The sequence below is a fragment of the Fukomys damarensis genome, unplaced genomic scaffold, assembly GCF_012274545.1.
Source record: "Fukomys damarensis isolate Sample0158 unplaced genomic scaffold, DMR_v1.0_HiC HiC_scaffold_26, whole genome shotgun sequence".
Lineage (NCBI taxonomy): Eukaryota > Metazoa > Chordata > Mammalia > Rodentia > Bathyergidae > Fukomys > Fukomys damarensis.
The window spans coordinates 9,669,518-9,683,753 of record NW_022900938.1 but is presented as its reverse complement, the minus strand read 5'-3'; the positions used below and the strand labels follow the sequence as shown (position 1 = coordinate 9,683,753).

General features: G+C 37.6%; 1 protein-coding gene across 16 annotated transcripts in view; it reads left to right on the top strand.

The window, feature by feature from the left end:
• Gulp1 (GULP PTB domain containing engulfment adaptor 1) overlaps positions 1 to 14,236 on the top strand; it is a 236,590-nt gene that overhangs the window by 208,509 nt on the left and 13,845 nt on the right. For 6 of the 16 annotated variants that reach the window (XM_033756344.1, XM_033756343.1, XM_033756346.1 and 3 more), the window contains 4 exons: positions 3,798 to 3,914; positions 4,111 to 4,191; positions 4,586 to 4,678; positions 13,201 to 13,419. In XM_033756344.1, coding sequence (XP_033612235.1) covers positions 3,798 to 3,914; positions 4,111 to 4,191; positions 4,586 to 4,678; positions 13,201 to 13,419 — 510 coding nt within the window. The remainder of the gene's footprint in view (positions 1 to 3,797; positions 3,915 to 4,110; positions 4,192 to 4,585; positions 4,679 to 13,200; positions 13,420 to 14,236) is intronic. The other 10 variants (XM_033756352.1, XM_033756349.1, XM_033756347.1 and 7 more) reach the window with 5 other exon arrangements.

The following is a 14,236-nucleotide window of genomic DNA, read 5'->3' as shown; positions in this document are numbered from 1 at the left end:
CTGTTTTTTAATCCCCTTTCTGTTCCCCCCTCACCCCTTCATCCATCTCTTGAACCCCTCCCCCCATTTCTTGTGTATGTTTGCACTACATAATGTTTACATGCCTTGTGTTGTGGCAGTTTCTTAGAATGTTAAATACAGACCATATCCTATGATGTGGCAACTTTGTGTTCTAGGTATTTATCCAGAGACATGAAAACAAGTCTACAAAAAGATTTTGCAAGAACTTCTGTAGATGTTTTATTCATAATAACTAGGTCCTGGAAGTACTGAATATTAATCACTAGGGAAATGGATAACTCAATTGGGATATATCCAAAATAAATCAGCAATAAAAATAAATGGGCTGTCAAAGCAGATAAATGTGTTAAGCTCAGAAACCTTATATTAACAGAGAAAAATGGATGAAAGAACATATACAGTAGATCATTTTTTATGAATATCACACCAGGCAATAGAAATTAGAGCGATGGCTTCCTATAACAGATGTAATTCGACTACAAGTAGGGATAGAAGACTTATGAAATATGAATACTTAAGATTGTGTATATTTAATGAAATGATAATTACTTGGGTAAAAGTGTATCAAAACACATCTGATTGTACAGCTATTACTAGAAATTCCCCTGGATGTAATTACTATACCTTCATTCTTCCCTTAAAAGTAAAAGCATTGGGCTCTCAACTCCAAGTTGTGCACACTATTGAGATCTTAGGTATGTGTTGTGGGATAATAATGATTCTCACCTCATGGAGTCTATGAAAATCAAGTCAGGTGATGTATACAGGTGATAGATGCAGAAGGTTTACCCCATGCAGTGAGCCCCATGTTCATTTTTATGAAAAGTGGACATGGTTTTTTAAAAGTTACAAATATGAAGTAGAATGTTACAAACAGTGAATCAACAATGTGATCTTTAAGTGACTCTCTGCAGTGTACACAGTGAGTATTTGACAGTGACAGGAAACACTGAACCCATCCCGTAACTTAACATGTAGAAAAAAATCGTAACTAATATATCATTTACTGTAAAATGAGTACAAACATGGCTCCAAAAATTTGGAAATTCGAAACAAAACAAAACCATCGTTCAGAATCTACACCTGTCATGACCACTTCTACCACTTTTCACTGTTGCTCACAAAGGCACCGTGTTAGAATTTCTCTCAAGGACAGCAGAGACAGCCATGCTCACTGAGTATCTGCGCGCTTCCCCTGATATCCGGTCTCCTCTAGATCCGGGTCAGGCCATGACTAGCCCTGGCCAATGGACTGTGAGCAGAGGGAACATGGCCCTTCTCAGAGCCCAGCTGTGTAGCAGCCCGTTCATTCCATGACAAGACAACCTTGGAATTGACACGTTCCGTATGGAACGGTTAAAGAAAAACATGATACATATGTTTTTGAATGGCATGCCATCTTCTAACTGGCTTATCCTTCTCAGTATTTCTATATGAGAAACTAAGGGTTTTGCAGAAGGGGAAAGAAAGACGAGAATGCAGACAATTGGAAGATGTGGATAAAGCTACAGGGCAGTTTTATAGAAAGGACCTCTGAGAAGCTAGAAACAGGGATGACTTGCGGCTGAGGAACTCTGGGAAATCTTCATGGATATGGAGTCCCTCTTGCTATCATTAAAGGACAGGGAAAATTGAAATAAGCCAAAGATAGAGAACAATATCTTTGCCTTCAGCAAAAAGAGAAATGAGAATGACTTATTTACATACTAAAATGTTTTTATTCCGATAAGGATTCAAAAGAATAGAAAAATAAATGAAATGAGAACCAGCTATTTTTTCACCCATTAGATTGGCCAACATAAGCCTGATAAACTCAGTGTAGGTCACAGAGTAGGGTTTGACTGTGTGTGACATGCAGTGGAAGGGTAACTTGGTATATTTCTGAAGATAAAATATTAAAATCTTTAAAAATGTGCTTGCCTTTCACACAGTGATTTCATGTCTACAGGGGTTTCTTCCATATGAGGATCATTGTATGCAGATAGTCCTCCTAATAAAAAAGCTTAAAAATACAAAAAATATACCCCAAAAAACAGGAAATAATTTAATACCTATCAGTAGGAGTTTGGTTTAAAAAAACACGAATAGGGTATATATGAGAATATTAAGTCTAATAAAATGTTGTGTATACAAACCCAATTGCCACGGAAAGATCTAGAACATTTACAGATTGGTTGTTTATTTATTTATTTATTTTTAGGGCTTTTTTGAGACAGGGTGTCACTATGTAGCTCAGCATGGCCTTGAACTCACTATGTAGCCCAGGCCTTGAATTCAGTGTTCCTCCTGCCTCAGCCTACCAAGTGCTGGAATTACAGGTGGGCATCACCACATCTAGCTAATATGGGATATTTGAGAGCATTGTGGACTTTGTGATCCAACTTTTAATATATGTGAGCTACCTATTGTCTTTCATATTTTTGAGTTAGAATTTATAGAATTATATAATGTCTAATTATACTGTCATGTATCCTTTATGTACATGCGTTTGACAGCTAGATTTAGATTTATATATATATATGTATATCCTTTCTCAATGTTTGCATATCACAATTTTATTAAATATGATTTTATGTTTTATGTAATATCATGAGTGATACTACTTTTTACTCTCATTTTTTGAATTCTTTACCGTGTGTGTGTGTGTTACCTGCATAGTAAAAAGAAATATATTTCAAAACAAAAAGGAGGGGGCTGGGGGTTTAACTCAGTGGCACCACACTTGCCTTGCAAGTGCAGGGACCTTAGTTTGATCCCCATTACTGCGAAAAAAAAGAGGGAGAAAAATGGTTTAGAATTTCAGTAAATTAGCTAACGCATGTCATTTTCAATCTGTAACCTTATTACTAAATTTCCTGCTGTGAGAATTTTATAAAATATGAAATTATTAAATATGAAACATTTGTCCTACATTAAATCAATCAGTTCATGTCTTTACTGGCCTTTATACTATTCATGATGTAAGTACACCTGTTGCTATTGTGTACTTGCTGCGGTGTGCCAGGAGGCAGCAAAAATACGGAACAAGAATAGGCTGGTGGACTTAGGAAATCTGTGGCAGTTTCTAGTAGATCAGGGAGTAAAAATGTTTCCCAGACCAAATTCTAATGAGAGATATATTTTGTTCAATCCATACCCCTTGACAAAAATATGAACTGTCTACCATCCCTTAAAACCGGAAGTTTTTTGTATAAAAATTCAGATCCCTGGCATCATGGCACATATTTCAGATCTGACCAGTGGGGTTGGAATTTGCATTCCTGCCAGGCAGCAATTAACTGGAAGGGAGTAGTGGTCCCTCCCTTTCGAGGACATACCGTACCTAAGTTTTCCAGACACCACCTGTAGGCCTCATTCCGGTTACCTGCCCAGGGTTTTTGCTAGGAAAAGAAAACAAATAGCAGAATGACAAGAGAAAGAGCCCTTGGCATTCAGCTTTCCTTTAATAGCCACTGAAGACTTGAAAAGAAGAAAACAACTAGGAAAAAGGCTACCTGTAAAAGCAGAGGAGAGAAGTTGGACCTGAAGAATGCTCGCCTTTCCTGTAATAGCTGATCATTAATGGCCTCTTTTTTCTTTTTCTTCTTTTTATGACATTGAATTACTGTCAGCATAGACTACTTTGGTCCTTTACTGTGATTTCTAACTCTTGCGTTGACCCTCCTGATACACCTCTGCTGAACATCTTGGAGGATTCCAGGTGAAGTTTCTTGATCAAAAGGGCACCTTGACATTATTGTTAAAATGCAAATCTTCTTTGTTTGATTTTTACAAAGGCTGAAGAGATAACTTTAACCATTGGCCAAGCATTTGACCTGGCATACAGGAAATTTCTAGAATCTGGAGGCAAAGATGTTGAAACAAGAAAACAGATTGCAGGGCTACAAAAAAGAGTGAGTAAACTAAGCGTCTTGTTTCACATTTGTATCGTGTACGTTCAGGGAGATTTGCGTATCATCAGACAAACCTAGGAAGCCTGCTATTAAGTTTTCCCCACACTGACTGGAACTGCCTTCACTGTGTTCCTGTAATTTTTCATTCCTGATCCCTCGCACAGTTTTTAACTATTTTATATTGAATTCCCACAAGAACTTAGTGTTCTCATGTGACTTTGCTTCACTTCCCGATGCTTCTCATGGGGATCAGAGCAGCAGAAGCAGCAGATTCTGGGTAAGTGGTTTCCCATGCAGATCAGATTCCTTTGTCATTAAATTACACCCTCTCTCCACTCTTCCAAACCATTACAGGCAAGTTTGACTGTCTTGTGGTTATTCTGCGAGATTGTGGGTACAGCTTGCACAGCGCAGCAAGAAACACAGATAACACATGAGGAACATCAAACTTGCTTTTACATAAAAATATATTTTATACTTACCACATCTTTCCAGTGATCTAGAATCCTCCAGTATTTCCCAAGTTGTACCAAATAATTTTCTCCCCTGCGTACAAGAGTATAAAATTTTCAGTAGCATCAAATGCTGTTGATGCCTGAAGTCAGTATGATAGCCAATGTCTTCCAAGAAAAAAAAATATGAAAATTATACATTGATCATTTACTTTTTAGATCCAAGACCTAGAAACAGAAAACATGGAACTTAAAAATAAAGTACAAGATTTGGAAAACCAATTAAGAATAACTCAAGTATCAACATCCCCAGTAAGTATATTAAATAGCTGTATGTTTTCCTTAGAGACAAGATATGGATATAACATGTCGCTGGATCACAAGCTCAGAAATAACTCTTTTTGAACAATAACTTAAAACTCAATATGCATAGAGATGATGCCTAGTAACCAAGATTAATTTAAAAATTATAATTACCTAGGTAGTGCAGATAAAAGTGGTTTGCTCTTGTGGCGCTTTCTCCTTATATTTCAACCCTTACTGGCATAGAGGTTTAATGTACTTTTGTCTTTGAGGTGTCTTGTTTCCTTTATCCCTATTGATTATTGTTTACTGAGGTTAGATTGAGACTTATGCCTGTCTGTCCCTGAGTGCTGGACTTCATTGTAGGAAATAGAATGGGAACTAGAATGAATATGGTTTCTTATACTACATAGCAACGGTTCCCACTGGGAGTGAGATAATTGATTTCAGACAGTAAAGCAAATAGTTGTCTCTATAGGCAGCACACATATTTATAGTTATATCATGTATTTCTGGCTTGCAGCAGTTTTGAAATCTTTTTTCCCCAGTATCATATATGCCAGCCGTATTATGTGACTTTGCCAAAAGTAATTTTTTGCAGGGAGGTAGAATTTAAAACAATATTTTTTCTGAGCAAATTGTATTTTCCACATGGTCTTTTTTCTAATTGATAGTCTTCATTAATGTGTACACTTTTTTATGCATTTAAAATATTTACTATGTAATTGAAGCATAATTATGGCTAAGTAAAGTTTTCAAAGAGTTTTGAAATATATATATATATATATATATATATATATATATGGTATGATATATAGGTCAACATACCAGCTCTACTTTTGGTCCCAAAGTAGAAAACATATCCTGTTACCGCTTGTTGAAAATATGTATAAGCTATGCTGTGAAACAACCTGAGAGTAACAGATAAAACAAGGACAATTTGTGTTTTCAAGGAGTCTTAGGAAGGTAGTTGTTTCTCAGATTCATCGCATGTGCTTGGTTCAGTCTATGTGATGATAAGGAATACAGTAGGTGCATTACCATTCGGGGTGCAAAGCAAAAGCTTGCTCTTTGTGTATTCTCTTCCTTTGAAGAAGGGATGACAAAGACATCTACCACATTGAGGGCTGGGATTTGGGAAGAGAAGAAAGGTTAGAATACATTGATAAAATTCCCACTCCCCTGTTTTTCTTGTCCCCTCAGAGCCATCCACTGCCCTAGTAGTGGGGTGACAAGGAGGGCATCAGTCAGGATGGGTGATAGGACTGTTTTGATCATCCCCTCTAATTGCCATGTCAGCTTCAGAAATGGTAAAGGACAAGCAAAATGACGAGATGTCCTTAATTTAGTTGCTTTGCTCTTTTATACAGGAAGCACAAAAGTTGGTATGCAAATGAAACACAGAACTTCTCCTTGGTAGAGTTAGTTGTAAACAAAGCAATGAAATTATTACAATAGCCAGTGATTATAATGGATTGATTAGCTCTTGTGATGTTAGGGCATTTAGTAACCTACTTTAGGCATTGTGTTCATCTCAGTATGAATCTGAATAAAATTCTTCAATCACTACAATTAAACGATTGACCTGAAAAAGAGAATATCTTCTGTAAATAATTTTTACACATATGTAGGTCATATTTGATCTTTATGCACATAATTCAAATTATGATTTTTTGCAATCCATGTTCTTCGTCTTAGCAATATCTTTATACTCTTTTATTTTAACTTTGAAAAATACTTGTTACACAAATTTTCCATTTCAAAAGTCTTATTATATGATGTGTGAAAGTTTTGCTACACAAGCTCCTTAAGGAAATACATGGAAAGCAGTACATTAAGGGAAATAAGCCGGGCACAGAAAGACAAAATACTGCATGATGGCACTTGTATGTTGAATCTAAAAATGGGGAACTCACAGAGGGAGAAAATGGAGTGGTTATTATCAGAGGCTGCTGTGGAGTGAAAGGAAGCATTCAGTATTTTGGTCAAAGGGCAGAAACTTTGTGCTAGAGGGGAGAAATAAATTCAAAACATCTAATGTGCAACACGATATGGTTCATAACGTATTGTGCACTTAAAAACTGCAAAAGCCTTTCAGTTGCTCTCACTACTAAGGACAGGTATGTGAAAAAATGAAATAGAAATTATTCTATTTTTAAAAGAAAATGAGTTATTAAAATTTAAGTGTAGAATCAAGAGTTAGTATTTAAAATGCAATTCATGACATATCTGATCCTTTTAGATGATTTTGAAAATGTGGTTGCCAGCATTCGTTAACGTGCTGTTAGATTTTAAAGATATTGTTAAATAGTTTACCTTTCATTTTTAATTTTAGTTATGTAGCTGTGAAATAAACTGATATAACACCAAGTACAGATACACTTATTTCATAACTATTAAAATAAGTTCCCAAAATTCTAATAAAAAATTTAGATAAATTCAGTTTGCCTGCACTTACTTAGTATTAAATGTTGCCATGCTTAAAAATACTCACTTTTCAAGCTCAGTTAGCAATTAAAACTACTGACATTGAATTTTTAAAACAATGGACAGCGTATACTAAACAAAGTATACATGATAGATGTGTCTCTCGCTTAATAGCTTGTCCTGTGGTTTATGCAGTGAAGCATACACCTATCCTGTTAACCTAGAAATGTTCTACATCTGCTCGTTTTTATGAGATTTGAGCATTAGTTTTACAGGACACAAAGCCAGAACACAAAGAACCTATTCATAGAGTGCTGTTATGGTTAACAGAGTAAGCACCTATAGAGCTCATATCTCTGGAAATGAGACCTCGCAGGTTTTGTTGGCATGTTTTGGTCTCAGAGGACCAAAGGATGAATACATCAAACTGCTAAAGTTCTCACCAGTGTGCTTAAAGAATCTGTATTCATTAAATACATACTGAAACAAGTTATGTATCCCATTGTGCACATTGCAATTACAGTGTAACCAGGTTTCCTGTGTCATTAATCTGGCACTGGATTCTTGGTGAGCCTTCAGTGTGCTTCTGCCAAGAGGAGCCCCCGGTACAGACACCTCTTCAGTGCCCTCCAGCCCAGTGCAGAACTCAGGTTTGCTTGCCGCCCACCACAAGCTCCTTTTCTGGCAAATGACACAGCCTTTGATAGTGCCCATTACACATATCCCCGTATTGCACAGAGACAGTGGAAATCTTTTCACTGGTTTTAGAAACTGGGTCCTTATTTTAAATGACCATTTAAATACACTGAGAAATTTCCATTGCTTCGTTGTGCTGTTTGCTTTCTGCTGAGTTCTAGTGGTTTGGCAAAAGATTAGAGGTTGGGTTTTCCACCATTTGGTACTAATTATCTAGGAACAATCTGATTTCCATTATTACATTCACATGGCATTATTGCCTGTATTTATATTAGAAAAAGGGTTTATTCTGCCCTCCTAGCCTCATGAACACCTCTAGAAAATTGTCCCGTCATCAGATGTGGGCACAGCAAGTTAAGTCAAATTGTTCCTCTTGACTCTTATGGTTGAGTACTTACATTTTGCTTTGCTTGCTTTAGAAAGTTTTAACCATGTCAGACTATTGCCTGGAAGCTAAATGAATAAAATTGTAGTTCTAAGGAATGCGGGATGTTCTATTGCTGAGTAAAATAAATGTCTCTCTTTCAGTTAAACCCAGCATTAGACACAATTCCCCCTTTACATAATTGACTGTGTAGCCACTGATTAGACTTCATAAGACAATTGTAACCTAAAATGTGTACCTCAGTGTGGGTAAACAAGCCTACTTATTTATTCTTCTGTAGTAGTTGTTTCCAAACTACTCTTGAAGTCAAGATGGACAAGAACAGATTGTGAAAACTCTCCATTATACAAGCCAAATGTGAATCTTTAAACAAAGGCATAAATTTCAAACATGAACATTGGTACAGGAACATTTGGTGCACAAAGAAATGATTACCAGCCCACGACTTCACTTTCAGAATTGCTAGTTGCACAGAAAACAATTGGAAAGAAGTAAATGCTGTCTAATGGGAAGTAAATACGTTTCTGTTCTGCTCTGAGTAGGAGTAACTGGACGAGTCACTCAGCGCTGCCTTACTTCAGCTTTCTGTGAGTGCTGGATGGCTGCACCCATTTTACTGGCAATCTAGTTAGAAGAGCTCTACTATAGTAGGTCTCACAGCTAAGGAATTAACCACCATAGACCTAGAAATCTGAAGAATGACATCTCCGGTGCTGTGAATTCTCATTACTATAAACAGATTATCTTAAAAAGCGACGCTGGATGTCATAAGGGTGAACTTTAGAAGAGTAGGTTAGCGGGCTATCTTGAGAGATCTGCCAGATCATTTCATTATCTTGCACCTTCTTCGGGGTTATTATAATCGTGCGGTTTTTAAACTAGAAAACTTTAATTAAAACACAAAACACTAAATTGCAAATTCATAAGTATTCACTTCTTTTTCTTTTTCTTTTGCAAATTTACCAAAATGAAAAAGGTTGGGGATCAAAAGGTGGGTGAAATGGGGAAGGAGGAAAAGTAAAGAAGATGATAAAAGGAATTAAGATGTGTTAGGTACTGCACCAGTTCCCCACAAAGACGATGAACATCATGTACCCTAAACATGTACTAATAGTAAAAATGGAGAAACAATTTACTTCTTAAAGATATTCCTAAATACATTTTTGAACCTCTACTATTTTCATAACTCACAAATCATGTTTTTATCTGAAAATTGCTTGTTTTAAAATGAGTCTGAAAATTATATTGCCAATGTAATTAGTAGCACAAAATACAATGTCACTATCATCCCAGTATTTCGATAGTTATCACCACAGAACCATTTAGCCTTTGACACATTTGTATTGTTGAGTTTACAGTATTTACTGGTATGAATCAAATAGCATTGTAGCGTTTTACCTTGTCACACGGACACAAAGCTGTACTGTGTTCTACATGGACCCAGCCACTACTCACTAGAAGGAGGAACTAAAGAACTACAGCAGCAGCACATCCGAAATGTGGAGCTCACTACTGATAGACCTTCATGTGACAGCTTCTGCATAATTTACATCCAATTTTTGAACACAGGATTCCTGTCAATAGAATAATTTAGATTCTATCCACGTTCTTGAAAAATCATTCTGCTTGGAGTTCTGAGCATAAGGGAGTTAGTTAAGTATCAGTGCTATGCACTTCTGTAGGGCATTCTAAAGTATTTGGTTTCTAGCTCTCTGTCAAAATACAAATTAAAGATTCCCCCCAAAAGGATCAGACTGGTTTTTTTATCTAAAAAATATGTATATATTTTAAAAAATGAACATCCTCAAGTAAATGAAATGTCATCTTTTAAAAAAAGACTAGCTCCAAAATCATTAATCTGAGTCACACTGCCCAAACTATTTAATGTAGTAGCAAAAATACCATTGTGTGGAATCAGACACATCTGAAATCCTTAAATATGCCAGGTTTACATTTCATCCCTAAAAGTAATGAGGTATTTTGTATGATTCTGTGACTTGAATTGTTTCTAGCTAAAAAAAAAGTACAAGTCCAAGTGTTAGCAGGGTCTAGGCTGTGACATAAACCTATGGGCAGGTAAATGTAGAGTTGAACGGGAGAACACAGGCCAACTCGAAAGATAGTAGATGTCTAGTGCCAACCACTGATTCTCATGCACATCTGTATGCTGACTCTCTGGGTTGCTGGAGAAAAACTCGGACTTTTAGCCTGCACTCACTTCATATCAGCTGTCAACAATTAATTCAGTGTTGTGCAAGACCTATGTTACCCAAGCAAAATGTGCCAAATTATTAATAACCCAAAGGAGACCTGTGAGAGAGTTGGAGTCCTAGCTTCATTATAACCAAAGTACCTGGCCTTGACATTTTAAAAATGAAAATACTTTTAAATGGAATATTTGAGTCTTTAATTATTTTCCTATTAGGTAAGTCCCTGACTTACAAATTTAAGTTGAAAGCTTTCGCAGCTCCTGGGGAACCTTGCATTACAAACATCCCTAAATGCAAATGAATCACAGCAGTCGCTGACGTGTCCTCTGGACCTTGTCATGGTCGTTCTGCTGTGGGCTTCCTGTGCAGTGCGAGAGCGCACAGTAGGACAGGGCTCACTCAGAGCCCAGGATGTCCGGAGGCAGGATGAAAAGCAGTGACAATGTGCAGGGGACTGCTAGGAAGGGCAAAGCTATATACACCATGTGTTTGTATCAAAGGCATGTAAGACTCACTTTGTCGGACAAATCTAACTTGTGAATGTTCTCCAGGCAGGGAACTTGTTCATAAGCCAGGGACTTGCTGTATATACAATCTTCCTTCTTATTGTAAGTGTAGCTTCCCAAAGAAAGCAATATTAGGAAAATGTATTGTGTTCAAACTGTGTTCAAAGTATGTTAGCTTATTTTGGCCTTTGCTTTGTGAAGACTGCGGGGGGAGGCAGTGTAGGCTATAAAAGAACGCAGAACATTTCCCTTTAGGTTTAAGCCAGGTGTCGTTATGACATCTTCCACTTCATATCTTCATATGTTTCCCTCAGGGTAGAATCCATGTCATTTGATACTTTCTGTAAATAAAATGCCACCTACATTATAGCACGCTAATGTGTGACGTAGGGCATTTTGGAGAAACAAAAGCTTTGACACCAGGAGTGCACAGTTCTGAGCTATACGTAAGTACAAGGCGACTACCAGTGACAGAATTATACAGCGGGCTGTGTAGACTGAAAACTTCATTTGCATTATCATTCTGTAGATAGCAAAGTTGAGAGATGTCACTTTGGAGATCAAGAAGGAAGTCGATAATTATATAACCATGTATGTGTGTCAATAAAGTCTTACGTAACTAAGGCCTTGAGGAGCGTTACTTCCACTCAACTCTTCCCTCAATTCTCCTCACTTTACACTACCTCCCTTCCCCTTGGCTTCAAGAATTGTGTGAAGAGCTAGCTTCCAGGTAAAGGATATTTCTCAAATTTGTTCCTTCTAATTCTCATTTTATTTTACAGTTTAACAGTGAAGTTTATCCAAAGTCAGAGATTTTACTCACTCCCTGAGTCCTCTTACAGTGTGGGAAATCTGTAGTGTGACTTGCAGCTCAGGAATCCAGCTCCAGACCAAAACCCTACATGGGATCTTTGGGCCCCATCACAGGCAGTTTCCAAGGCCACCACACTGCCCTCCCCAGCCCAGACTTGGCGCGTGGTTTGGAGCAATTGAGTCAGGCACTCGGATCCCTCTGGTGGGCCTTGATCCTGAGCATTCACAGCCTTCATTTGGAGGCCTCCTGTTGGGCTCTTGGGCAGTGCCTCTCTTTCATGATTCCAGCCAGACTGCCTCATTCTGGGGCCCATGGTGCCACTTTTGTCTTCTGAAATTTAATATTCGTTCCTTTTTCACATTTAGCCTTCCTCCCTTTTCCTGTCTCTGGCTCCTTGTTCAGGCTCCCTTCGTAGCCAGGAAGTGCCTTGCTCTGCGCTGGTCCTTCTGACCTTTGCCCAGAGCTCTTTCCCGGGGTGAGTGTGGGGGACTCAGCATCGATGGGACAGGCAGCTTCTTTCTGGTCTCCTATTTATGCTATTGCAGTAAGCGAATAAAGGCTTGATTATTCCTTCAGTTGTAGCCTTTGGTTCCATTTGACCCCTGTGGCATCAGGCAGCTCAGCTCTGTAAGGGAGACGACCCCTAGCAGTCACCCGGGAGCCTGGCATTCAGGCCCACTTCAGTGTACTGCTTGCTTATTTTTCATTATCTCTCTGATTTATTTGACATTCTTGACAACTCCTTCTTTCCCTTCCCAGAACACCTTACCATCCAGCACTCACTACTTACAGGAAGAACATGATGACAGAAATTTTACTGTTTTCAAAAGTAGCCTTGCTTGTTGGCTCACAGAGATGTAAGTCACACACACACACACACACACACACACACACACACACACACACACACAATTCTATGGGCCTTAATTCCTATTTGTCTATTATAATAAAAAAAATACTGCAGCCATTAATAATATTTAAAAGAATGCTTTGGGTATTAAATCCAAAATATCTATTGTCATCCTGTTTAAAAATTCTGCAGAAAAAATAAAAATAAAAATAAAAATTCTGCAGAGCTGTAACTTCATTGACAAGCATTTAATCCACCTACACTGACTATTCTTTTATTATTATCCTTTCTCTTTCCATTTCATCGCACAGGCACCCTCTCCAAGATAAATGTCAAGCTTTCCTCATTTTCTTCTCTAATTCTCTGCCTCCCAGGTCCCAGTGAATGTGATTTTCTATTTACAATGTCTAAAAATGTAATATTTCAATGAAAAATGATCAAACTAAGCAATTGAGAATCTCAGGGCTATCATAAGAAAAGTCAGCTTCAAAGATGTGTGTTAATTTTAGTGAAGTTATTATGAAAGTATCATCTCATTTTCACAAAGCACTCTTTCACAAATTAATTTTCACATACACATTTACGCGCCATGCAGTCCTACCTTTCTCCTCAGTGTGTTTCTCTTTCTGTCATTCCTTTACAGCCGCAGCACAGAATATCTGCTCATGAGCCACATGGGTTTCCGAGATGCTCTTCTTCTCTCTGGCGTAGTAGTGCTGATTCACCTCCCTCTCTAAATGTGTCTTCCATTTCTGTCACTCCTATCACCTCGCCTGATTCCAGACTGAGACTGTTAATACCACCGCCTTCTAAAAATGGCCTTCCCAAGCCTGTCAGTAAGAAGAGCATTCCAAGACCTCATGTAATTCACAAAGCAAATAATCCTGTATTACCCCCCGTTTGTTTGTTTTTTAATTATCTCCGAATGTGCTTTTTAAGGTAGTAATAAAAAGCCATGTTGTGTTGACTAAGTGTAATGGGATCTGGAGTCTTTGTGTGCATTTCTGTTTCCTAGATATCAGAGTTTCACGTAGTGAGTCGTGATGGTGGAGAAACCTGAAAGAGGAAATAGGTCAGGTACTTCACAGGATGGATCAGATACAGAAGCTACAAAATGAGGTCATTGGTGATAATGGCTCAAAGCAATTCCAGTAGACTTCAGAGTTAAAAACCATAAAGCCTTGATTGATCTGTGTTCAGTGAATGAAATAAAAGTTAGGACAGGAAGACTAGTGATTCTTTCATAGAGCTTAGTCCTGAAAGGACCAGGAAGAAAAACAGAGATTGGCGGAGTAATGAGAGACAGGAAAAACATTTTTGGCTATGTTTTGTTTTCAGTGATAGACAGTATTTGAGTATTTTTATGTAGTAAGGAGAAGAAAGATTGAACCAGAAAAGATAGAGGGCTGAGAGGAGTAGGACAACAGTATTCCTCAATAAGAGGAAAGGGATGAAGACATGATAAGGAAATTGTTCAAGAAAGTAAACAAATTGACACATTTCCCTGTAGGAAAAGATGCACTAGTAATCATTTTCCCTGAATAGCAAAGCTATCACTCTCTATTTCAACCTATTTTTTCATCACTTGTATCATCCATGAATCAGAAAAGTAATATATTCTTAAAACTCTAATTTTATGAACCCATTAAAGTAATCTCTTTCCATGCTCTTATAGGAAA